Source organism: Equus przewalskii, chromosome 21, assembly GCF_037783145.1.
Source record: "Equus przewalskii isolate Varuska chromosome 21, EquPr2, whole genome shotgun sequence".
NCBI lineage: Eukaryota > Metazoa > Chordata > Mammalia > Perissodactyla > Equidae > Equus > Equus przewalskii.
Window position 1 is genome coordinate 26984161 of NC_091851.1, and position 23928 is coordinate 27008088.

The 23928-nt window shown below is 49.4% G+C and overlaps 1 protein-coding gene and 1 long non-coding RNA gene across 5 annotated transcripts in view; one reads left to right on the plus strand and one right to left on the minus strand.

The window, feature by feature from the left end:
• LOC103557621 (uncharacterized) overlaps positions 1-23928 on the minus strand; it is a 53060-nt gene that overhangs the window by 15198 nt on the left and 13934 nt on the right. For 2 of the 4 annotated variants that reach the window (XR_011530804.1, XR_011530803.1), the window contains one exon: positions 14220-14935. The exons of 1 other annotated variant lie outside the window; for it this stretch is intronic. This is a non-coding gene — a long non-coding RNA (uncharacterized lncRNA). Of the gene's footprint in view, positions 1-10133; positions 14936-23928 lie in introns of those variants that run through there. One more of the 4 variants, XR_546524.2, reaches the window with a different exon arrangement.
• Positions 260-7971, plus strand: MYL9 (myosin light chain 9). The gene is made up of 4 exons (XM_070588315.1): positions 260-692; positions 3944-4153; positions 6195-6356; positions 7223-7971. The coding sequence occupies exons 2-4, from the start codon at positions 3970-3972 to the stop codon at positions 7393-7395; spliced, it is 519 nt and encodes a 172-aa protein (XP_070444416.1). The 5' UTR covers positions 260-692; positions 3944-3969; the 3' UTR covers positions 7396-7971.

Sequence of the window (23928 nt, forward strand, 5' to 3'; positions counted from 1 at the left end):
GCTCTGGGGGTGCTGTGGCTCTTTCTGGCCACTCTTTCACTGTGGCCGCAGTGGCCTCACCACTACCCTCCCATTTTACAGGTGAGGAAACTGAGGGCGGGTGGAGGAGCACGACTTGGCCTAGGTGGGCTGTCCCCAGCGAGGCTCGACCCAAACTCCCATGTGCGCCCCACACCCACAGGGGCCTGACTGGCGGCCCTTTGCCTGAGGATAGCAGGTCCTCTCTGACACGCCTCTCCCCTCAGACTGGAAAAAAGCCATACTTGGCCTGATGGAAGCAAGCCCTCCCACGGGAAGCCAGGCAGCGGGGCCTTTGGGGAAAAGATGGGGAAGGGTCTGAGACCCGGAGGCCCGTGGATGTTCTGCCCGCCTCGCTGGAGAGGAAGGGACGGCCCAGGATGTCCAGGCCCAGTCACCGCCATCACCTGCCCGGGCCTACAACGGGCAAGGCCCTCATCGCAGCCTGGGGGTTCACCCAGGAGCGCCCCCTCCTCCCAGCCCGTGGGTCTCGGCCAAATAAGGCCGGGCGGGCCGCCGCGGCCCCGCCCCGCCCCGCGCACATTCTTCTGCCTTGTAAGGCCCGGCGCCGCGCCCCGCCCCGCCCCGCCCGCCAACCCACCCGAGCGACCCTCGGCCGCGGGCTCCGCACCCGGCTCCGCGCACCGAGCGAGCGAGCGCCTTCTCCGCACCAGGTGGGAGCCCGGCCGGCCGCCCAGGTGGTCTAGAGTAGGCGCCGCGACGGCCGGGGCTGAGCGGGGGCAGGCCCCGCGGACTGGGGCGTCGGAGGGTCTCTGGGCCTGGACAGCCACGGCGGGGCTGGGGCTGCGAGGTTGCCCGGGTGCGACAGGGATTCGGGCTGGGGCTGGGCAGCAGGGAGACTGCTCAGGGCTCTGGGAACCCGTGGCCCTTTGGTGAGGGAAGACTGTCCAAGGCCCTGCCCTTAGCTGTGGAGTTAGGGACTCCAAACCCAGAGCTCCAGGGTGCCCGGGAGGAGGAAGGGGGTCGTGATCGCAGGGCATTCCCTGCCCCAGTAGACCCAAGTGTCACAAATAGGAAACTGAGCCCTGTCAGGCTCCATGAGACCCCTGCGGAGCATCCAGTCCCCTCCCCCATCTCCTGGAGCAGGAGAGGGATGGAGAGGCTGGGGTCACTTCGCCCCATACACCCCAAAGCTGTGTGCCATGCACGGGGCTTCCGTGCTCCGGGCCATCTACCCACCTGGGCCTGGTGGTGGGGAAGGTCTGCCAGGGCCCTGCAGGCTCAGCCCTTACAAGGCGGGCAAGGACCTGGGCGGGGGACTCAGCCCTGCTCCTCCCAGCCCTCCAGCTGCTCTGGCTGCTCTCAGGAAAGTCAGATGAGGTGAGTTTACGAGCGAGGCAACTGGCACTGCCAGCCACAGGCACCACGAGGTAATGGGGGACACAGGCCTTGTCTTTGCTGTTATGGTGGGATTTCAGGCACCAGAAGGGGGGAGGTGGCACCTTTTTGCAGCCAGGTTAAGTACCAGCTATATCTGATCCCTGGTGTCTAGGACCCCTAGGAAGGGGAGGTAATGGCTCCAAGGCTAAGGGCCCAGCTGTCTCTGACCCCAGTCCCTCAACCAAGCCTAGAAACTGCCTCTGGCCACACACAGCCCTGAGCCCCTCACAGCTGCCTCTTCGGACAGAGGTTTCCTTCTGTGTTCAGGCCTCGAGGGCACCAAGGGCCATGTGCCACCTACTGACCCAGGACCAGCCCAGGGGTCCTAGCTTCCAACTGGACTTGTCCCCTCTCATGGGCATGCCATTTCCCTTCCTGGGCCTCAGTTCTAATAACTGCACAGTAGGGGCCACCCCACCCTCTCCACCTGCTTTCCAAGATTGCCGGGATGGACAAACCATAAAGTTAAGTGTTCTCAGCCGTGTCATGGCCCCTTGATAGAAGAGGGTGGGCCTAGGGCGGCTGTGGAGGCAGAGGGGCCCAGCCAGTATCAGAGCAGTGGCTGAGCTCTTGGCCATTCCTGCCTCTGGCTGTGGCTTCCTCTCTCCTCCTGGCCATGTCTACCCTAGAGCTTTGCAGACAGGAGGGTGGTGGTGACAGTGATGATGACCATCATAGCCTCTGTGGACTTCTCCTCGGCTGCCTTCAGTGGGTGCCAGAGTCAAAGCTCCCAAAGAGCACAGGGCTCATGGAGGGATGGGCCCCAGGAAGCACTAAGCCACAGGAGAGGATGGCACTCCCTGCTGACGCACCATCCCACTCTTGCCCAGGTCCCAGGCGAGAAGGGCTTTTGTGGACCCATCCTGAGCCGTGTGAGAAACACCGAGGGCCAGGTGTGTCCATCCAGTGGGACACAGCAGCCAGTGTCTCATGACTACAGGCAGCTGTGGCCCTGGGGACAGCTGGGGCTGGCCAGGATCCCAGCTCAGGGTTTCAGATCTCAAAGCCCAAAAACCAGGACGGACTGGAGCAGGGTCTTGGGATAAAGGCCTGCAGAGAGCTTGGAGAGCACTCACAACCACACAGTGTGGGGTGAAAAACAGGCTGAGAAGGCTTCCTGGAGGCCCTCGAGCAAGGGGTTCAGGGGCAGAGGAAGGAAGCGGGCAGCAGTCCTGAGGCCTCGGCCAGGCTCACAACTGCCCTAGCCGAGGGGCACATGGCACTAGGCCCTCACAAGTCATGACAAAGGTTCAGGGAAAGAGCCCCTTGCTGGGCCTCAGTTTCCCCATCTGTACAGTGGGGGCAGCAGACTGGCCATGGGTGCCCTCAGAGTCATTCATTAAACAAGCATCTGTTAGCCCGACTGTGGGCTTTGGTGTAAATCAGGGGATTTATACCAGCCCTGAGTGACTGAGGGAGAGAAACCTTTAAGTTCTTATTGTCAAAGCAGGGGTGTGGGAACTGCTCCCCAAGGGTGTGTCTCAAGAACTGGGCTGGAGAAGGAAGGATGATCCAGCGGGAGGGAGCAAGAAAGAAAGTCTGAGGGTGTCTCGAGAACAGACAGAGACCCAGCCTGGCAGGATCACAGATGGCAGGAGGGACACAGCGAGGAGTACCACAGTCGGTCAGGGCAAAGGGCAAGATGGGTTCACATTCACACAGGGCCTTGAACGCCAGGCTGAGGGGCCCAGACTTGCTCCAGTGGGTGGCAGGAACCTTCAAGGTGAAGTGAGAGCTGCAGGTCTGGATCCGTATGGGAGAGACTGGCTGGAGGCTAGGACGCCGGGTCTAAATAAGGGGAACAAGAAGCTGGGGTTCTCAGCCCGGGGGAGTCTCGCACCCCCATCAGTACTGAGGGGTGAGGACAGGAGTAGGGCCTACACCAGATCTATCACCCACCTAAGGGGCTGGGCACCTGTGGGCAGGTGGGGGAGGGGAGGCTCCCCAGAGCAGGGAGTGCAGAGGGATGGGGAGGAGGAGAGAGGATGAGGAATGTCAGGAATGCAGGGCGGCTGATCCAGCTCCCTCCTGCTGGGTGGGGGGAGGAGGCCTCGGCCTGCAGGGAGCCTCACAACCTCCCATATGTCCACCCACCTTGTCACTTGGAGAGAGAGATGGACAGCGTAAATGCTATTGAGGATTAAAGGAGATAAAGCATGGAAATGGTTGGCACCGAACCCAATCCTAAGTGCCTTACCAAAACAGTCACAGCAAAAATAGCTTACTCTGCGCCCGGCACCAGTCCAGGCCTTCTCAGGCACTAAGTTAATTAATCTCTACTGCTGGGCATTCCTCATGTCCCCATTCCCAAATGAAGAAACTTGCTCACAGAGGTAGAGGAAGTTGTTTACGATCACACACAGCCCACGCTTGTCTGCTTTTGTGCTGATCTGGGTGGGAGCAGCCCCAAGCCTTTGGGAGGCCTTGAATGCCAGGCCCAAGCACTGACAGCCAGTCTGGGGACAGCAGGAGGATTCCCTGGCCCAGGATCATAGGCTCTCCCCCTGACACTCACTTCCTACAGGGAACTCCCACCTACCTGAAGCCAAGATGTCCAGCAAACGGGCCAAGGCCAAGACCACTAAGAAGCGGCCACAGCGGGCCACATCCAATGTCTTCGCAATGTTTGACCAGTCCCAGATCCAGGAGTTTAAGGAGGCCTTCAACATGATCGACCAGAACCGAGATGGCTTCATTGACAAGGAGGACTTGCATGACATGCTGGCCTCGATGGGTGAGCAGGGACCGAGATGGGTGGGGTCTAAGTGGGCCCCACAAGGGCTGCATCTGGAGCAAGCAGTGGGGCTGCTCATCACTCATGGAGCGCTTTCTGTCTAGTGACACATGGTCCCCATCCTGGAGAGTAGGTGCCATTACTGTCTCCACTTAACAGACAGGAAACTGAGGCCCAGGGCAATCTAGTGCTGGATTTGAACCTAGACAGGCTCGCTCCGGAGCAGAACTGCCTCAGGCAGATTTGTGGGCTGGGCTGCACAGTACCATTTCATTTAAAGAAAGGGATCAGCAACTAAAAGAAAGTTTGGACTGCACAGGCTTTCCATTGTACAGATGGGGAAACTGAGGCCTAGAGGGGAGGCCAGACTACCTCCCCTCCTTCAGAGGTCAGCCATGCCAGGTTCTCAGAGCCTCTGACACCAGTGACTTCCCTAAAACCAGTCTTAGAGCTGAAAGGGCTCAGGAATCTAGTACAATTCACCACTGCTCAGATGGGGAAACTGAGGCCCAGAGGCCAGGCCTCCAGACATCAGCCCCCCAACCTGTGGCCCTGCCCCCACATCCCTCCCCATGTGCTGGCCACAGACAATCACACTCAGCCCCAGTTCCTGGCACCCCTTTCATCCAGGTGAGAGTGTGGACCAGACACTGGCCAGGGGAGAGGGACAGCCTCTGGCAGCAGAGGAGGCGCCTGTGGTGGTCAAGCCCCAAGCTCTGGGGCCAGATAGGCCTGAGTCAGTCCCTGGTGCTGCCCCTCACAGCTGGGTGGCCCTGCTTTGTGTCTGTTTCCCTTCCTGTGCAATAATGACTGTGGCCCTTGTGAGCATCCCCAAGGTGACCATTGGGAGGGCTGACAGTGGACATGGCCCCCACCCTGGGTGCCAAACCTCTCCCAGCTTCAGGCCAACCTTGCTTGAAGATTCTCCCCCAGGAGGTCACCCAGCAGGAAGGAGAACTGAGGCTGGTGAGGGGAGGGGCTGGTGGGTCCTGACATCATAGATCCTCTGGGGCCGTGGCCATCCCGTAGGGACACAGCAGGGTGTGCGAGGCTCAGAGGAGACAAGGACAAGGAGACTTCTTCCCATTTATGAGGCAGCACCCTGCACCCAGGGCAGAGACCCCAGAGACCTGATGACAGCCCTGGGCATCTACCCAGAAGAACCCCACACTCCTGTTTGTAGCTCATGTCAGTGGATCCACAGATCAGTCATGGCCTCTGGTTAAGAATATCATCCTGAGGTTAAAAAACAACAGCAGTAAATAATAAAATAATAATAACAAGAAGCAGCTCTGCAAGCATTAACCTTAAATCTCAAAGCAATCCTATTGGGTGGATGTGATTATCATTCCCACTTTACAAATGAGGAAACAGGCTCAGAGAGATTAAGTAATTTGTCCAAGGTCACACAGCTACCACAGGTAGCCACAGGTAGAGCTGGGATTTGAACCCAGCCGTTGATTCCAGGGTCCACAGGGCCTTTCCAATCATTATCATGTGGTTTACAACCATTGTCTTCTTCATCTTCACAATTCTCCTAAGAGGCAGGGGAAACTGAGGCACAGGGCTGGGATTCAGACCCCAGCCTGTGTGACACTAAAGCTCACTGGTTTAAGCAATTTCTCTACTGTGCCTGGAATCTAGGGCCTGGCTGCCTGGCTCCACTCCTTCCTCACTGTATGACCTGGGACGGGTCTCTTCACCTCAGGTCCACACCTGCAAAGTGGGGGAAGAATCACAGGGTGGTGACAGTTATGCGAAAAGGCACGGGGAGCACCAGCCGGAGTGAGGCGTCAGCAGACGGGGCTCTTCTACTTTAGGAAGCACGCCTGGGCGTGGATATGAGCCCAGAGCAGGAAGCCGGTCGAGGCGGCCGGAGAGCCTGCAGGAGGGAGCGGTCAAGCTGGCCGCCCCGCAAGATGCTTCAGTCTACAAGTCACTATCTCCCGTCTGTGGGACTCGCAGTGGGCCCTGAAGGGAGGGGACAGGGAGGCGGGAAGGGACAGGCAGTGACAGCAGCATGCGTGCCCCCCCACCACAGGGAAGAACCCCACAGACGAGTACCTGGAGGGCATGATGAGCGAGGCCCCGGGGCCCATCAACTTCACCATGTTCCTCACGATGTTTGGGGAGAAGCTGAATGGCACAGACCCCGAGGACGTGATCCGCAATGCCTTCGCCTGCTTCGACGAGGAGGCCTCAGGTTGGCAGCCTGGGGGTGGGGGGTGCCCCCGGTATGCGAGGGAGGCTGGGCTGCACAGGGGCTTCAGGGCCTCTGCCCCCAAAGGCCAGAACAGAAATCACCTGTCCGCTGGTTTCTGTCACTGGAACTACAATGTCATGCAGCTTCCTTGTTCTCCCGCAAATGCTAGACCAAACCAGCCCACACCCACCAAGGCTTCCCACTTCTTGAGTTCACCTATTGGCCCGACACACTCTGCCTCTGCTTTAGACCTTTCCAGAAACCAGACCATTCCAGGTCCTTCTGGCTAACAAAGTACAGAAACCAGTCCCCATCCTCAAATCTTCCAAAGGACTTCCTGTCCCACAGCTAGTTTTTCCCAGGGACAAGCCAGAGTGATGCTGGCAGTAGTAGTTTCAGTCGTTTCTCAGGGGCCACAGGCCCACCCAGGCCTATGTATATTCAGAACATTTTCCTGACTACCTTCACAGTCCCTACCAGGTTGACATATTTACATCCCATTTTACAGATCAAACAGGCACAGAGAGGTTAAGTACCTTGACCCGGACACACAGCTAGGAAGAAGGGGATTCAAACTCAGGCAGTGGAACTCTGGGGCTCCTGCTCTTAAAGCAGGACACACCCAGCACCCCTCTCACTCCCAGCCCCACGTTCCCCACAGAATCACCTCACAGATAGTCCCACTGCAGAACTCTTCCCTCTGGGGCCCTGGCAAGCTCAAACTGACCAGAGACTAGAGCTGTATTTTCCTGGCCCCTACCCCACTACAGGGTCTGCAAGGGCTGATGGGGGCCAAGGGGAGGGGGTGTGAAGTGTGTCCCAGCCTAAGTCCCCGTCTCAAGCCTCGACCCTGGCCCTGCCCCCAGGCTTCATCCATGAGGACCACCTTCGGGAGTTGCTCACCACCATGGGCGACCGCTTCACAGACGAGGAGGTGGATGAGATGTACCGAGAGGCGCCCATTGATAAGAAAGGCAACTTCAACTATGTGGAGTTCACCCGCATCCTCAAACATGGCGCCAAGGACAAAGACGACTAGGCCACCCCAGCCCCCGCACGCCCAGCCCCTATCCCAGTCACCTGCTCCCCCCACACACTGTCTGCACCAACTCCAGCCCACAACCCCACAGGACCCTCTCAGGGGATCCTCCCTCTGAGGGGTTAGGGGCCCAGCTCCCAGTGCAGGAAATGGGCCGAGAGGGCACAGTGGCAGGCAAGGGGCACACAGCCAATGTAACACAGGTGACCTTGCAAGAAAGGACATCTTCTAGGGAGTTGGGCCAGAGGGCTGGACCTGGCGGCACCGAGGGAAGGCCCCCTAAGAGAGCCCAGGCCTCAGCTGGTGCCTGCCCATTCCCGGGCTGCTCCCCACAGGAAGGGCCCTGTGTCCAGGTCTGAGACACCACTGCCCCTGCACCCCCATGCAGGGCATGAAAGCCCTTTCCCAGCCACTGCCAAAAACACATGAACCTCACCAAAGTCCCTTCTCAGGGGACAGGATGCCAAGTCCCCTCCCCTACACCCTGCCCAGCCACCAGAACACACCCCCCCCACGCGGAGTGTGCTCGAGAAGACGCATGCAGGCAGGCAGGATCTAATAGAAGGCTGAGCACTGCTTGGGTCTGCGTGTCTGTGGTTGCGGTGAACAAGGGAGCCCTGGGCCCTAAACACCCTCCCACCTCTCCTCCCATGCCCAGTGGCTGCCCTGATCCTCCCCACTTCCCGCCCCAGGGAAAGGCTCAGCTGAGCCCAGGCCAGCATGCGGAGGGACAGAGGTGCTGAGGGAACCGGCCCTCCTGGGAGGGGGGGGCAGAGCAGGGAGGATTCATGGGAATCACCCCAGCAAGTCCCAGTGGGGGGTTCTGGGCCTCGGAGGGGGCAGGGGTCAAGGTCATGCCCCCTTCAGGACTAGAGCCTGGATCTCCAGGGTCACCTCAATGCTCCTGGAAAGCCAGGTGGTCCTGGAAAGGAAGGTTTTGGGAACAGTGAGGAAGGTGCATCCCAGTCGCTCAGAGGTGGAGGTGGGAATGGACGGGTTTAATGGATTCCCGGAGGTCAGCTCCAGGCAGCTACCAAGTGTGCTCTGGGCTGTGCCCTCGCAGCTAGAGGGTCAGTTCGGCCACATGATGGCAGCACAGCATGCCACAGCTTTTTACATCCCACGTGTACACGAGGCGGGCAGGGTTGTGATCCCTGTTACATTTGAATGATGGGGACACTGACAACAATGCCTGGGCCATAAGAGAAACGAAAATATTGGTTGAATGCACAGACAGCCAAGAGGGGGAGGGACTGCCTGAGGTCACCCAGTGGGTCTAGGGCAGAGGGAGGGCTGGACCCTGGCCTCTGGACCCTCTACAGGGCTCAGGCCAGGACTAGACACATCCCACCTGACCCCAAGCAAAGGTCAGGGAGCAGGTGCTAGGCCCAGCTTGGCCCTGCTGCCTTCCCTAAAGGCCACCGAGAGCCAGCCGGCCACAGCACACGGCACATGTGCAAGATTGGAGCCAAGGGAGTGCTGAGTACCAAGGGGACCCAGCCGGCCACAGCACACGGCACATGTGCAAGATTGGAGCCAAGGGAGTGCTGAGTACCAAGGGGACCCTGCACTGGCCCAGGAGGCCCTGACCCCCCATGGGCCTCTGCCTCTACCTCAGCACCAGGCCCCTCCAGCCAGGCCCTGGGCACAGCCCCATGAAATCCCTCCTCTTACTTCCAAACTGAGCCCCATGAGTCCCTGATCTCAACTCCAGATGGAGCCAGGCCCAAATATTGCCCCAGACTCAGTCCTGACCACACCCTCAACTGTGGGTCCTGAGCTACCATCAGCCCAACCCGACACAGCCTGGCCACCCACACACTGCGGCCAGCCCCAAGGGAGGGCCCAGGGAGTAAGGCGGGCCCTGGGTGTCTTCCTGGGACTCCCAGAACACTGGCCACACATGCCCGACAGCAGGGTCACAGGTCACTGCAGAGCCACTGTCGCAGCAAAGGCCTCCCTGGAAGAAGGCAGGGATGTAGGGTTAGGAACAAACCTCCTGGGGTTCCAGCCCTAGTTCACAATCCTGCACAAGCCGACTCCCCTCCACCTCAGAGATGGAAAGATTCACACCCTGCGGGGGGACGACAGCACCAGTCCAGCCTCACTGGTTTCAGAGCTGGCCTGGGGCTGGCAGGACTCAGAGGAGGGGAAAAGGGAAGTGTTGTGTGTATGGAACGGCAGGACCAGCAGGCCAGGAGGAACCTGCAGGAGCGAAGCTAAGTGGGAAAGGGTGCTGCAGGGCATGGAAACAGCCAAACAAGCAGGACCGCATGTGGCACGCTCAGGAGCCAGGGAGAGGGCAGTTTGTCCCTCGTGAACTAATTTATTAAGACCGTAGCAGGTTTTTAGAAAAGCAGCAGCAGCTGTTTTATTTCTCAGAGGCGACACTTAGAGATAACAGTGGAGCAGCCCCAGGACTTTCACAGTCGGCAGGAGCCTCAGAAGCCACAAAGGAAAAGACTGGAGAACGTAAATGCATGAAGGCTAAACGCATCCGTGGGGCTAAGGAGACCATGAGCAAAGTTCAAACCGAATGCACATCGGGAGAACAGATTTGTAGCACATTTAACAAAAAAAAGAGTTAACAACACTAACCTTTAAAGAGCTTCAGTAATTCAACAAGAAAAAGACGACTCAGTAGAAAAAAACGGGCAAATAATGTGAAGACACTCAGAAGAAATACAAACAATAAGCATATTTTAAGTGCTCAGTATCATCATAATATTGTAAATATATTCTATACTTTTCTAGTTTTAATTTTTATACTTAGATCTTTGATGAAAGTGCCTAGGTTTTTGAGAATTATATGCCCGGGAACAATAGTTCTATCTAGAAAAAGTTGTGTGACCTCAGACAACTCACATGATAGTGTTACATTTTTTTTTTATTAGTTTTTCTTAATTTTTAAAATTTTTAACTGTGGTAAAATACTAATAAATAAATGAAAAGCAACAGGATATACTGGAGTGATATGAGGAAGTCACTAGGTTTAAAACTAATTTGGCCTGAGCTTGTTTTTCCAAAGCAGCCTGATGTGGCCTGTTGAGCACGCATTGTACATCTGCTTTAAACATTTACAATGTCCCAAAGACAAGAATGATGCCCTTAAAGATAGGGATGTAACCTCCCCCCATACCGGCATTTCTTTAAGGATAAGGATCTCTTCCTGGAAACTAAGGATTAATTAGTGACCTGCCATGCTCACCTTGTGACCACTGACCTGCTGACCCCTGACCTGCTGTGCCAGTGAAGCATCTCGTGACAGTAGGAAAGGAGCTATTCCTGTCATATGTGATGGATGCTCTATGTTCCAAGATGGTATATGACCACTCTGTACACCCACTTCTGGGGTGCCCATCCTTCCACAGGGAAGGCAGGCCCCGGGCTAGTCCTCAGATCTGGCTCATAATCAACTCACCTCAATTTTGATTTATAGATTGATTATGAATTATCTGCATCGACACACACATAACATAAAAATTACCACCTGCACGATTTTTCAGTGTGCAGTTAGCTCAGTGGCATTAAGTGCCACCACCACCATCCATCCCCAGAACGCTTTCATCTTCCCGAACTGAAACGCTGTTCCATAAACAATAAATCCCCACCCCCGCTCCCTTCAGGCCCTGGCAACCACCACTCTACTTTCTGTCTCTATGAATTTGACTACACTAGGTACCCCTTTAAGTGGAATCATGAAGTATTTGTCCTTTTGCACCTGGCTTATTTCACTTAGCATAACATCCTCAAGGATCACCCAGTGTTGACGCATGTGTCAGAATGTCCTTCCTTTTTAAGGCTGAATAATATTCCACTGTATGTATTTACCACATTTTGCTTATCCATTCATCCGTCTATGGATGCTTGAGTTGTTTCCACCTTTTGGCTACTGTGAATGATGCTGCTATGAACATAGGTGTTGATTAGGGTTTTTTTTACATATGTAGAGCGTAGAGCACCTACTATGTGCCAGGCACATAATAAGCACTGGAGCTTTCAAAATGGGCAAATCACAGTTTTCATGCTAAAGGAGCTCACAGCATCATGGGAGACTGTCCAGAAACCAGATGGCAATGAGTAGGTGAGTGTGACAGGGTCACACAGGTACTCAGGGGTGCCCTGAGGAGGGGGATGAGGCATGGATCCAGGAGATCTGAAGTGAGGCATAAATCAGGCCAAGTTTCCTCAGGCAGAGGAAACCACTGGTGCAGAAGCCTGAGGTCACAGCTAAAGGGCCTCCAGCTACTAACAAGAGGAAGAAAGCCTGAGCTGTGGCTCCCTCCCCCATCAATCCAGAGACTCTGCGGAAGCCAGAAGGAGGTGAAGGGAACTCTCCACACCATCCGAAAAAGAAGAATCCCCGAGTGCCATGGTTGCCCCAACGGATAAGGTGGGGACGTATAAAGAGAAGGAGAGAGAAACAGCAGCCCAAAGCAGAAGTGGGGTTCTAGAAGGGTCGGAAGTCTATGCCTGTTTGCCCCCACCACTTATCCAGAGCTCAAGGGTTGGAGACCACCCAAGCTCCTAAGTATTCCTCTTGTAACCGTGAAGGATACAGCACTTGCAAAAGAACTGGGCCAGCGTGGAGAAGAATTAATGAACTAAGATCAAGAGTTTATCCATATTATTAACAACTATATGCCAACACTTTTGAAAACTTAAACAAAATGAACAAATTCCTAGAATAACAGAGCCTTAGAAGTGGATCAAGAGGCCAGCCCCATGGCCGAGTGGTTAAGTTTGCACTCTATGCTTCAGCAGCCCAGGGTTTCACTGGTGCAGATCCTGGACGCAGACCTAGCATTGCTCATCAGGCCATGCTGCGGCAGCGTTCCACATAGCAGAGCCAGAAAGATCTACAACTAGAAAATACAACTATGAACCGGGGGGCTTTGGGGAGATGAAGAAAAAAAAGAAGTGGATCAGAAAGACATGAAAGGGATAATAAAACATTTAAAGATAGGAAAGGAAAGCCTGAGTTTTCTTCTAAGTGTTGATGAAATTAAGGCAGTGGTCAAAAATCTTCCCACAAAGACAACACTTGGCCCAGATAATTTTACAGGTATGTTCCATCAAACTTTCAAGGAACAGATCATCCTGATTTTATATAGACTATTCTAGCATAACTATGATACCAAAAGCAGAGAAAAATATTATCAGACAAGAAAATAATAGGTCAGTCTCATTCATTACTATAGATGCAAAACTCTTATACAAAATATTAACAAACCAAATCTAACTGTATTAAAAAACAATAATAAATAATGACCTAGCTGGATTTATCCCAGGTATTCAAGGATGGTTTAATGTTAGAAAAGTTATGAATGTAATTTATCGCATTAACAGATTAGAAGACAATAAAAACACACATGCTTATATCAGAAGATGCAAAAAAATCAACTTCTTAAAAAATCAACTACTATTCATGATAAAAATTCTTAGTAAATTGGAACAGAGGGGAACATCCTTAACCAGATTAGGAATATCTAAGGAAAAAATGTCTGCATCAAATAGCATCCTAAAGAGGCAAAAAGTAAAGGCATACGCTTTATAATGAGACAAAGGTGCCCACTATCACCACTTTCATTCTACATTGTATTGGAGGTCCCAGATACTTCAAAGAGACAAGAAAAAAAATTAGAAGCCTAAGGATTGGAAAGGAAGAAACAAAACTGTCATTATTCGCAGATATGACTGTTTACAAGGAATCTACAAATAATTAGAAATAATAGGAAAATTCTGTCAAGTGGATGGATATAAGATTAATATATAAAAGTCAACTGCATTCCTATGTGCCAGCAGCAAACAACTAGGAAACCTAATTTAAAAGGAAAAGGTAAAACACTGAAAATAGTATAAGAAAATATTAAGCATCTAGGAATAAATTGAACAAAAGATGTATATGATCTGTGAAAGACCTGTACAAGACCGAAAGTAAAATTATAAAGTTTTATTATGTGAAATTAAAGACCTAAATGGTGAAAATAAGTATCTACAGATATCAAAGATGTCAATTTCCTCTGAAGTGATTTACAGATTCAGTGAAATTCTGTTCAAAGTTCCAAGAATGTTTTTCCCGAAACTTTGTTAAGATGATTCTAAAATTTATATGGAAGAGTAAAGGGTCATGGTTGCCAGATAATTATGAAAAAGCAGCAGAGGAAAGGAAGATGCGCCTTCTAGATTTCAAGGCCTAATGTGAAGCCATAGTAAACACGATGGTGATACTGATGGAAAGACAGACAAATTGATCAGTGGAATGAAATGCAGTCCGGAACAGACCTACGCATTGATGGAACTTGTTATATGACAAAGGTGGTACATCAGATTAGTGGGGAAGGGAGAGACTCAATAAATGGAGCTGACACCCACCAATGAACTTACTATGAAAAACATCTCATACCAAGCATTGTGAGGGTGAGAATGGGGGGCACCTAGAACCCTCACACACTACAGGGGGAGTGTAGACAGGTACAACCACTTTGGAAAACTGTTTGGCAGTATCTACTAAAGCTGAATGTAGTAACATACATCTACCCCACGACTCAGCATTTCCACTCCTGGGTCTGTATACACCCAACAGAAATGTGGACACGTTCACAGATGCAAGACTGCTCAGAGCAGCACCTCCGTCATAGCCTCAAACTGGAAACAATCCAATCCGCCCACCACAAGAATGGACAAAGAAATGACAGTGAACTACAGCTACACACATCAACGTGGATAAATCTCACAAACACGATGTCAAGCAAAAAACCCAGATGCAAAACAGGACACACTTGTATCAGCCAGGATTCAATCAGGGGACAGAACCACACTGGTTATTTCAACAGAGATTATTTAATATAAATAATTGTCAGCTAGATATAAAGCTTAATTAAGTAAATGAAAGGGTAAAAAGAGAAATCAAGAAATCTGAAAACATGGGTGGAATTTTTTTCTGGGGAAGTACAACAAACAACAGAAAATCTGAATAGAGTGACTCACATCAAGTAAGTGAAAACCGAGAAAATATTTGCAAATCATATATCTGATAAGAGACTTGTATACAACTAAGTCTCACAACTCAATAATAAAAAGATAAATAATCTAATTTAGAAATGGGCAAAGGATACGAACAGGCATTTCTCCAAAGAAGATATGCAAACAGCCAATAAGCAGTGCAAAGGTGCTCAATATCATTAGGCATCAGGGAAACGGACGGCCACATAGTCGGCCCTCAGTATCCGAGGGATCCACATCCACAGATTCAGCCAACCACGGATCAAAAGGCCTGGATGCCTGCCTCTACTGAACATGTACAGACTTTTTTTTTCTTGTCATATTCCTTAAACAATACACTATAACAACCATTTACATAGCATTTACATTGTATTAGGTGTTATAAGTAATCCAGAGAAGATTTAAAGCATAGAGGAGGATGTGGGTAGGTTACATACAAATATTACACCGTTTTATAAAAGGGACTTGAGCATCTGCGGGTTTTGATATCCACGGGGGTCCTGGAACCAAGCCCCCTGAAGACAGCAAGGGATGACTGTAATGAAAAAAAAAAGAGAAAATAACAAGTGTTAGGGAGGACGTGGAGAAATTAGAACCCTCACCCACTGCTGGGGAAAGGTAAACTGGTGCAGCTGCTTTGGAAACAGGCTGGCAGTTCCTCAAAAGATTAAACAGAGAGTTAGCATATGAGCCAGCAAACCTACTCCTAGGTATATACCCAAGAAAATGAAAACATACAACCACACAAAAACGTTTACACCAATGTTCATAGCAGCATTATTCAAAATCGCCAAAAAATAGGAACAATCCAGATGTCCATCAACTGATGAATGGCTAAGTAAATGTGGTATATCCACGCACTGGAATATTATTCAGCAACAAAAAGAATGAAATACTGATTCATGCTGCAAGATGGACACACCTTAAAAATATTATGCTAAGTGAAAGAAGTCCGTAACAAAAGACCACATACTGTATGATTCCAATTATATGAAATGTCCAAAATAGGCAAATCTATAGAGAATAAGGTGGATTAGCGTTGGCCTATGGCTGGGGTATGTAGGGTGCAGATGGGGAGTAAAATTAGATTATGCTGATGGATGCATAACTCTTTAAATATACTTAAATTAATTGAATTGCACACTTCAAATGGGTGAATTTTATGGTATGTAAGTTATATATTAACAAATTTGTTAAATAGTAATTAGTCAAAAATAAAAACCCTCCTAAGCTAACATTTTTGTAAGGTTTGGGTTTTTTCTCTTCAAAGGTTAGCACATTTAAACTATTAGAACTTCCATTTCTTTATTTTTTGGAACATTTTATATTTCCTTATATTTATTACGTAAGCCCCATTAGCTCCAGTAAACCAATCAAAAGAAACCTCTTTCATTTAAGAGATGTTACAATTTAACTTATGAATTAACACACTATGGAGGTAGGAAAATATTTCAGACTCTTATCCACACACTGAAACCTTCCAGCTCCAGTTCTATAGCCTCAGCCATGCGCCAAGTAAACCAAGGAACAGAAAACCCACTGGCCAGTACCGCAAAGGGCTGTTCTCCTTTCAATGCCGTCTTAATTCTACTTCTCTCAATATTTTCTTAATTGATTTGAGCTCACAAATAGCTAAGCAAACTATCAAAAGGAGCCTAACAAAACAGATTCTCCCTCATCTCCTGGAACTGGATCGAGAACAGACTCCCACTGTCCTGATAGAGATCAGCAAATAGACCATAAAACCAACTGTCAATCACTGCTGCCAGCAATGGGAAAGAGCTTGGCCAAGAACTAAAACCAAACACAGAGTAAGAAAACAAGCAACAAAGAAAAGAAAGACAGAGAGATGGTATGGGGGAAGAAACAGAGAGTCAGTGAAGGTGAAGTTTTACTGATGCTTAAAATGCACTCCAGGGGCCAGAAAAAGGTGAGCCAGAAACAAGCTATGAGACCCTCTTCAGAGACAACAGCTTAACTGGCTCTGGCAGGTAGGTCCACTGAGCATCCACAGTCGGACGCCCTCCAAAACTCAAAGCGTAATATTCAAGAAGTTAGATGGTACCCTCGGGCATTCTACAAAATACCTGACCAATACTCCTCAAAACTGTAAGGTCATCAAAAACAAATTGACAAATTTGGAAACAATCCAAATATCCTTCCAATGGTAAATGGATAAACAAAATATTGTACATTCATCCAATGAAATGCTATTCATCCATAAAAAGGAACCAACTGCCTACTGCTATGTACACGATATGGCTGAATCTCAAATGCATTATGCTAAAAGAAAGACGCAGGTTCAAAAGGCTATATGCTATATGATTCCATTTATATGACCGTCTGGATATGGCAAAACTGTAGGACAGAAAACAGGTTAGTAATTGCCAGGGGCTAGGGATGGGAAGAGAGCCTGACTGTAAAAGGGACCTGAGGAGTTCTGGGGGGCGATGGGACTGTTCTGTATCTTGATTATGGTGGTGATTATATATTTGTTAAAACTCATTTTTTAAAAAGGGTGAATTTTTGCTATATTAAGATGAAACAAAGAATCAATATCTAAAATATTATAATAAAAAGCTGGAGAATCTAATGGGCAAAGCACATAAACAGGAGATTCACAAAAGGGAAATTTCAACTAACAAGTATATCAACCTCTCTGCTGTTCAGAAAACAAATTAGAAACAAGAGACCACTTTATACTCATCAGATTGCCAAACATTAAAGAGATGGATAATACCAAACACTGGCAAAGATGGAGAGAGAGGGGATCCTCATACACTGGGTGATGGGGGACAGACCAGTGCACCCATGCAGGAGAGCACCTGACAGTACCTGTGAACAGGTAAACCCCTTATGGCCCAGCAACTCTACGGGAAACATCTCCCAGAGAAACTGTGCATAGGCCCAGAAGGGACCGGACAACATGTTCCCTGGGGCAGCACTGATGATAGCAGGGCACTGGGGGGAACCTACGTGTCTGTCACACATAGGATGGGTAAGTGAAATGTGATGGCTGCATGCTGTGGGTACCACGCGACACTCCGAAGCAGTGAACTAAACGTCCACGCAGCCACATGGATAGATGTTAAAAACAAAGTGTGTGTGCAGTGGGGAGAAACAGAACGAGAGCTATTGCTCAATAACTTAAATGTAATTTTAAAACATGCATAGGATTTTAAAGTCAGCAAAAGATTGTTCAAGATATTGTTCATATATTATCCAAGGATCCAAAGAAAACATTGTAGAGTGAATTTACAGGGTGGCGGAGGGGCAGTGGAGTGGGGACTGGAAAGACACAGATGATAGCAGTGTGTCAGGATGACTGGTGTCATGACGAAGACAGGGAAAACAAGGAGGTGGTAGGGGCCACCTGGATTGGGAAGAGAGTGCCCAAAATTAACAGGTGCTGCCTGATGGATAAATCTCCACAAGGACAGGCACACGGTGAGTGTGTGCATTGCCAAAACAAAGTGGGTTCGCTTCTTGGCGAGCTGAAATCGAAGCCTTCACAGAAGTAGTTGTCACACAAAGTAAAATTTCTTTGCAGCAAATACAGGAAATCACGGGGATCACTTCCAAAGCCACGGCTCCCAAGCAAGGGGAAACAGGTGCCTTTTATTTCAGATGGGGATGGATATTCAAAAGGGAAGTTCTGTCGTTACATGTAGATGTGGGCATAAGCTCCTGCAGGCATAGTTTGAAAATATGGTTTCATATATATCATGTTATGCTAATAAGGCTTAAGCTCCTCCTTGGGCAGAGATCTGAACACTAAAGTGAAGCAGGGGCCGGCCCCGTGGTCGACTGGTTAAGTTCCTGAGCTCCACTTCGGCGGCCCAGGGTTTCACCAGTTCGAATCCTGGGCACGGACATGGCACCAATCATCAAGCCACGCTGAGGTGGCATCCCACACGCCACAAGTAGAAGGACCCACAACTAAAAATACACAACTACGTAACCATGTACAAGGAAAAATAAAATCTTTAAAAAAAAAAGTGAAGCAAAGCTGACTCTTGGACACTTGTCTGCGAGTGTCGCTCTTGCAGTGGGGTCTGGACTGGTTCAGGGCAGCTGGTAACTGCATCTCCTAACCTAACTGAAGAAACAGTTTAGTGCTTCCGAAACCTCCTTTGAGTTACCCGGGGCAGTCCGTCGGTGACAGGGGCATAATAAATGATTCAGGTTTATCTGACGCTCGGAAGGAACCCTGGTCACCTCAACTGATAAGAAAAGAAAGCCAAACAGGTGAGGGGCTTTTGCCCACAGTCTCACTGCTGGAGGGCAGGGCAGGGCAGGGAGGGGAGAAGGATGCAGAGCCAGATCTGAAGAGCCTTGAACGCCAGGTGAAAGCGTTTGGTTTTTCCTCCTCCTGGACCCCAGAGCACCAAGGAGTCTTTGAAGAGTTTGAAGCAGGACAGAGCCTGATCAGATTTTCCCAAGAGAGAGCAATGTGGATGTAGGTGAGGGGACTTGACTGGACACTGCGTACCACCGGCTACCGATGAGCATGTGTTCCGAGCCTGTTATTCAGAGGTAGGGGATTCCACAGTGAATCAAACAGTTTACCAGAGGAGAGAGAGACAATAAACAACAAAACCAACCATTGCAAACTAGGTTAAGTATGACGGAGAAAACAGTTTAATACTGTGGGGAGGGGATGGGAAACTCGTCCTCAGTGGTCAGGGACAGCCTTCCTGAGGAGGTGATATTTGAGCTAAAATCAAGGGAAACAAGAAGGGTTAAAAACAAAAAAACCACTGAGTGGACACGAACTTGGCATGAAGTAGAGTGAGTGAGGCTGAGACTGGTGTGAAATAAGAAGTAGGCAGGGATCAAGTGACGAGTTCAGAGCCTTCTCAGACACCGTGGGAGTTTGGATAGAACTATAAATGCCAGGGGAACCACTGGAAGGTTTCAAGCAGGGACAGACTTTCATTTTTATTGGGCATTTACTATGGGCCATGTGCCAAGCTCTACATTTTACATGGAGAATCACATTTTATTCTGTACAATTCCACCATAAAGAGCTGTTATTAACCCAAATCACACCTGAGGAAACTGAGGCGGGAAAAGGTTAAATGACCTACTCAAGTCAAGGTCACACAACTAGTAAGAGTAAGACCCACAGTCAGTCACTGCATAGGACGTTGCTTAATAAAATAATGGCCCACACTTAATGAGCAATTACTATATGCTAGGCAGTCTGATTCCAGGGACCCTGTACTTTCCATGTCACTGACCAGGAAAGGGATCTTTTTAAGAATTCCTCTGGCTGTAAAATTATATGGGCAAATCCCCGTCCCTTTCTGGGTCTCAGTGTCCTCACACATAAAATGGAAAGGTTGGACTTGTATCACGGAACACAACAGCTAAAAGGGCCTTCAGTATCCCAGCTGTGGCCCAGAGGGGCAGCAACAAGCACAAGGTTGCCCAACCAATTTTGGACAAAGAACTTGGAATTCCCAGCCTAGTTTGCTTTCCTGATGCCAGATGCCTCTTGAGGACCTCCAAGGTTCCTCCAGTTCTAAGATGTTAGGATCCCCCCTCAAGGGGCCAGTTGCCCAGGCCCCTGGAGGCTTCAAGAGCTCTGACTGGCTCTTGGGCACCCAGGCTGAATAGTCCCTTTCTTCAAAGCTAGGACTCAGGGTAGGTAGCACTGACCACAGGCAATGACTACACAGCAACCAGGAAAGACATCACAGGGACTACTGCACTGCTCATTCATACCCCTGTCTGATCCCCTCAAGCATCCACTGAGTCACCCTGGGCAAACCACTGACCTCCATCTCCCCCACCTCTGCCAAATAAAGGAAAATAAGAAAACCAGCTTCATCTGTCATTGTGAAGTTGGGAGTTATTTTACATAATCACTTAACGTGGTATTTAACTCTAGTAAACCCACAGAAATTACCAGCACCTCTCCCCGGGCTAGAAATTAACTTCCCAGAAGAGGCTGGGTGGCCGTTCCCTAGGGCTGGTCTCCTCCTAACCCCCAGGACATTTACGGAAGGCCCACTGAGTGTAAAAGCCTGTGCTAGGCTTGGGGGGCTCTATGCCAGGACCTTCCTTGTGCGTTAAAATAAATCCAAAGAAAGAAATGTAAATAAATCAAACCTTCCAACAACTCACGTAATTCTTCGCAAGCCCCCATTTTACAGATGAGGCTTGAGGGCTCGCGGTCGCCCTGAAGAGGAACTAGGGCTCCAGATCGAGGTTAAGTTGGGTTAAGTTCAGCTATTAGGACCATATTTATTGGCCTGTAAGATACACAAGTACATAAGATGCATTCCAATTTTATATGGAAAGTTTTGGGAAAATAATTTTGAGGTCAAAGGTAATATAATGGAGTTAAAAAAAAAAAAAAGAACAGGGGCCAGCCCCATGGCTGAGTGGTTAAGTTCGTGCGCTCCGCTGCAGCGGCCCAGGGTTTCGTCGGTTCAAATCCTGGATGCGGACATGGCACTGCTCATCAGGCCATGCTGAGGCGGTGTCCCACATGCCACAACTAGAAGGACCCACAACTAAGAATATATAGCTATGTACTGGGGGGCTTTGGGGAGAAAAAGGAAAAAAATAAAATCAAAAAAAAAAATTAGGTTGCAATCCTGGTGCACGAACTTGAGTATGTTATTTAACCTCTCTGAGGCTCAGTTTCTCATCTATAAAATGGGGATAATAACATCCACCTCACAGAGTTGTTATGTGGATTAAATAAGTTTATAGTTATAAAATACACAGAACAGCACTTGGTACATAGAAAGTGCTTTTTTTTTTGAGGAGGAGGATTGGCCCTGAGCTAACATCTGTTGCCAATCTTCCTCTTTTTGCTTGAGGAAGATTGTTGCTGAGCTAACATCTATGCCAATCTTCCTCTTATTTTGTATGTGGGATGCTGCACAGAATGGCTTGATGAGCACTGTGTAGATCCACACCTGGCATCCGAACCTACAAACCCCAGGCTGCTAAAGTGGAGCACGTGAACTTAAGCACTATGGAACCAGGCCAGCCACAGTACTATTTTTTTTAAAAGCTATTACACAAAATGAATTTTAAAATACATGTATTGAAAATTATCTTAAAGTGGTTTTATAGGAGAAAACACTTGGTTATGTAAATACGGTTCGGAGGATTCTAGTAGGAATTCACAAGCTCTGGAAAACACAAAAATCCCAAAACCTAAGAAAAAATGACATCAGTGAATAATGATACATCGTAAGTAACAAGCTATTCTGGATTTGCTGGTAAATGAAGACCCACTCCATACACACAGTGGTGTGAAAGAAAATAGCAGCGCTGCATCAAACGAAATAAAAAGCAAGCCACAGTGCAAAACTGCAAGGCAAATACCTGAAGGAATGTCTACCTGGTCCCTGCAGCAAAAGTAAATATATCAGCAAAATCTGGTACAAAACCCATCCAGGGATGCTGTGTGTTGTCACACTTCCCCACTAGGGGTCGCCCAAGGTCACTCAGAGAATTTGGGACAGAGCTTTCAACTCCCAGTCTGGTCTGCTTTTCCGGATGCCAGCTGCCTTTAGGACCTGCAAGGTGCCTGCCATTCTAAGATGCTCAGTGGACCAGTGGCCCAGGCTCATGGAGCCCTCAAGAGCTTAAATAAAGGGATTCTTCAGCCCGGGGTGCCCAAGAGCCACACCTAGCTCCCTCCCCTTTCACCCACAATATGCACACATGACAAGACGGCAGGGAAATCACAGAATGCATTTTTTAGGAAGAGGGAAAAGGGGTAAAAGTCATATGCCAGCAAATAGGTTATTATCCTCATTCTACAGGTGAGGGACTTGAGGCTCAAAAAGGTTAACAACCTGTCCAGGGTCACACTGCTGGGGAACTTCAGAACCAGAATTCACATGCAGGTGGGTCAGATCCTTGTCACCTGGTTACTAATGGCCCGGCCTCAGACAGGTTGGGAGAAGAGACAAATAGGTAAGGAAAGTGTATGCAGGAGGGACATGAAGGGATGGCTACTTCCTCCCCCAAAGTCCCTCCACGCCTTCCCCAACTTGCTCAGGAAGGCTGTCCTCTGTCCCCAGTGAGACATGACCCCTGAAGATGGGGTCCAGGCCTTTTCTTGGCTCCTAGCCAAGCAGAATGCCCGAGCTACAAAGCAAATTTATCCACTCAGCCAGGGCCCCTGAGCCCCACTCAGAAATGTGCCTCTTCAGTGCTCAAGTACGACCTGGTCTTCTCCCTGTCCTGGCCTCCATCCCTGCCCCAGTGCCTCCCCTCTCAGTTTCCCGGTCTTTCCGCAGACCCTGTCAGTTCTACAACCAGAATCCCACTCAAGTCCCTAGACTCGTCCCACTGCTCCCAACCTGGCCTGGAGCTTCTTTCTCTGGCCTCTGGACTTCATGCGGACTACTGTGATAGTCTTTTGTTCTCATTTTTAAAAGCTGAAGTAAACTTATATATAGAAAAATGCATACATTTTAAGCGTGCAGCTCCACAAACTACACCAGCCCCTTAACTGGCCTTCCTGACTCTCCCCCAAGCGGCCTCTCATGCCTCCTCCACAGGCCAGTTCCAGGTTGCTCTTTCCAAGTATCTCTGGCCGTGTCACCGTCCTGCCCAAAACCAGGCCAAAACCTCACGCGGCTGCTCCTGCTCTAAGGATAGAAACCTACAGAAACAGAATGGAAGCACTCCTCACCTTTGAGAAAGGAAAATATGAAGTCAGATGTAAATCCGCCTTTAAGAAAGGAATTCAGTTCAGTTACAGGAAAACTGTTAGGCACGAGGTACTTGGACCTTAAAGAATTTTGTTTATCCAGATGCTGCGTTGTAAAACGCCTCCATCTGGGATGATGAGAAAGTAAATTTGCAACCCAGTGAACAAAAAGCATGGTTTGTGTACGTGAGTCAACTCAAATTTAACCATTTGCTGTTGCTGCATTTGTTTCTCTTTATTACTGCTTTGTCTGTGTCCCATAGTTGTTGTTGTTGTTTTTTAATAAAATTTACCTACTTGAAGTGCAAAATGAAATTAATTTTGGCAAATGTTCACTTATTCCTCTTTTTCGTCGAGTCCTTCTCCACACTTCTCAGTCCAGGCAACCACCAATCTACTTTTTATAGATTTCTTTCTCTTTTTCTAGAATTGTATATGAATACGTCATACAACGTTTACTCTTTTGTGTCTGGCTTCTTTAACCTGGCATATTTTGAGACTCATATGCTACTGCACGTACCTGCAGTTCCATTTCACTGCTCAGTAGTACTCCACTGTAAGGATACAACACTATTTTTCCTTTCACCAGCTGATGAATATTTGGCTTGCTTACAGTTTTGGGCTGTTATGAATAATGCTGCTATGAACATTCATGCACAAGTTTTCGTGTGGATATATACTTTGTTCTCTACCAAAAATGACGTATTCCTCTGGGGTGCTTCCTGCTATTCCATGCAAAAGCAAGTACTCTCTTGCTATCGATTAGACTTACTACAGAAGCCTGTCTCGTATGTAACACACACACACACACACACACACACACACACAATGATTTGTGA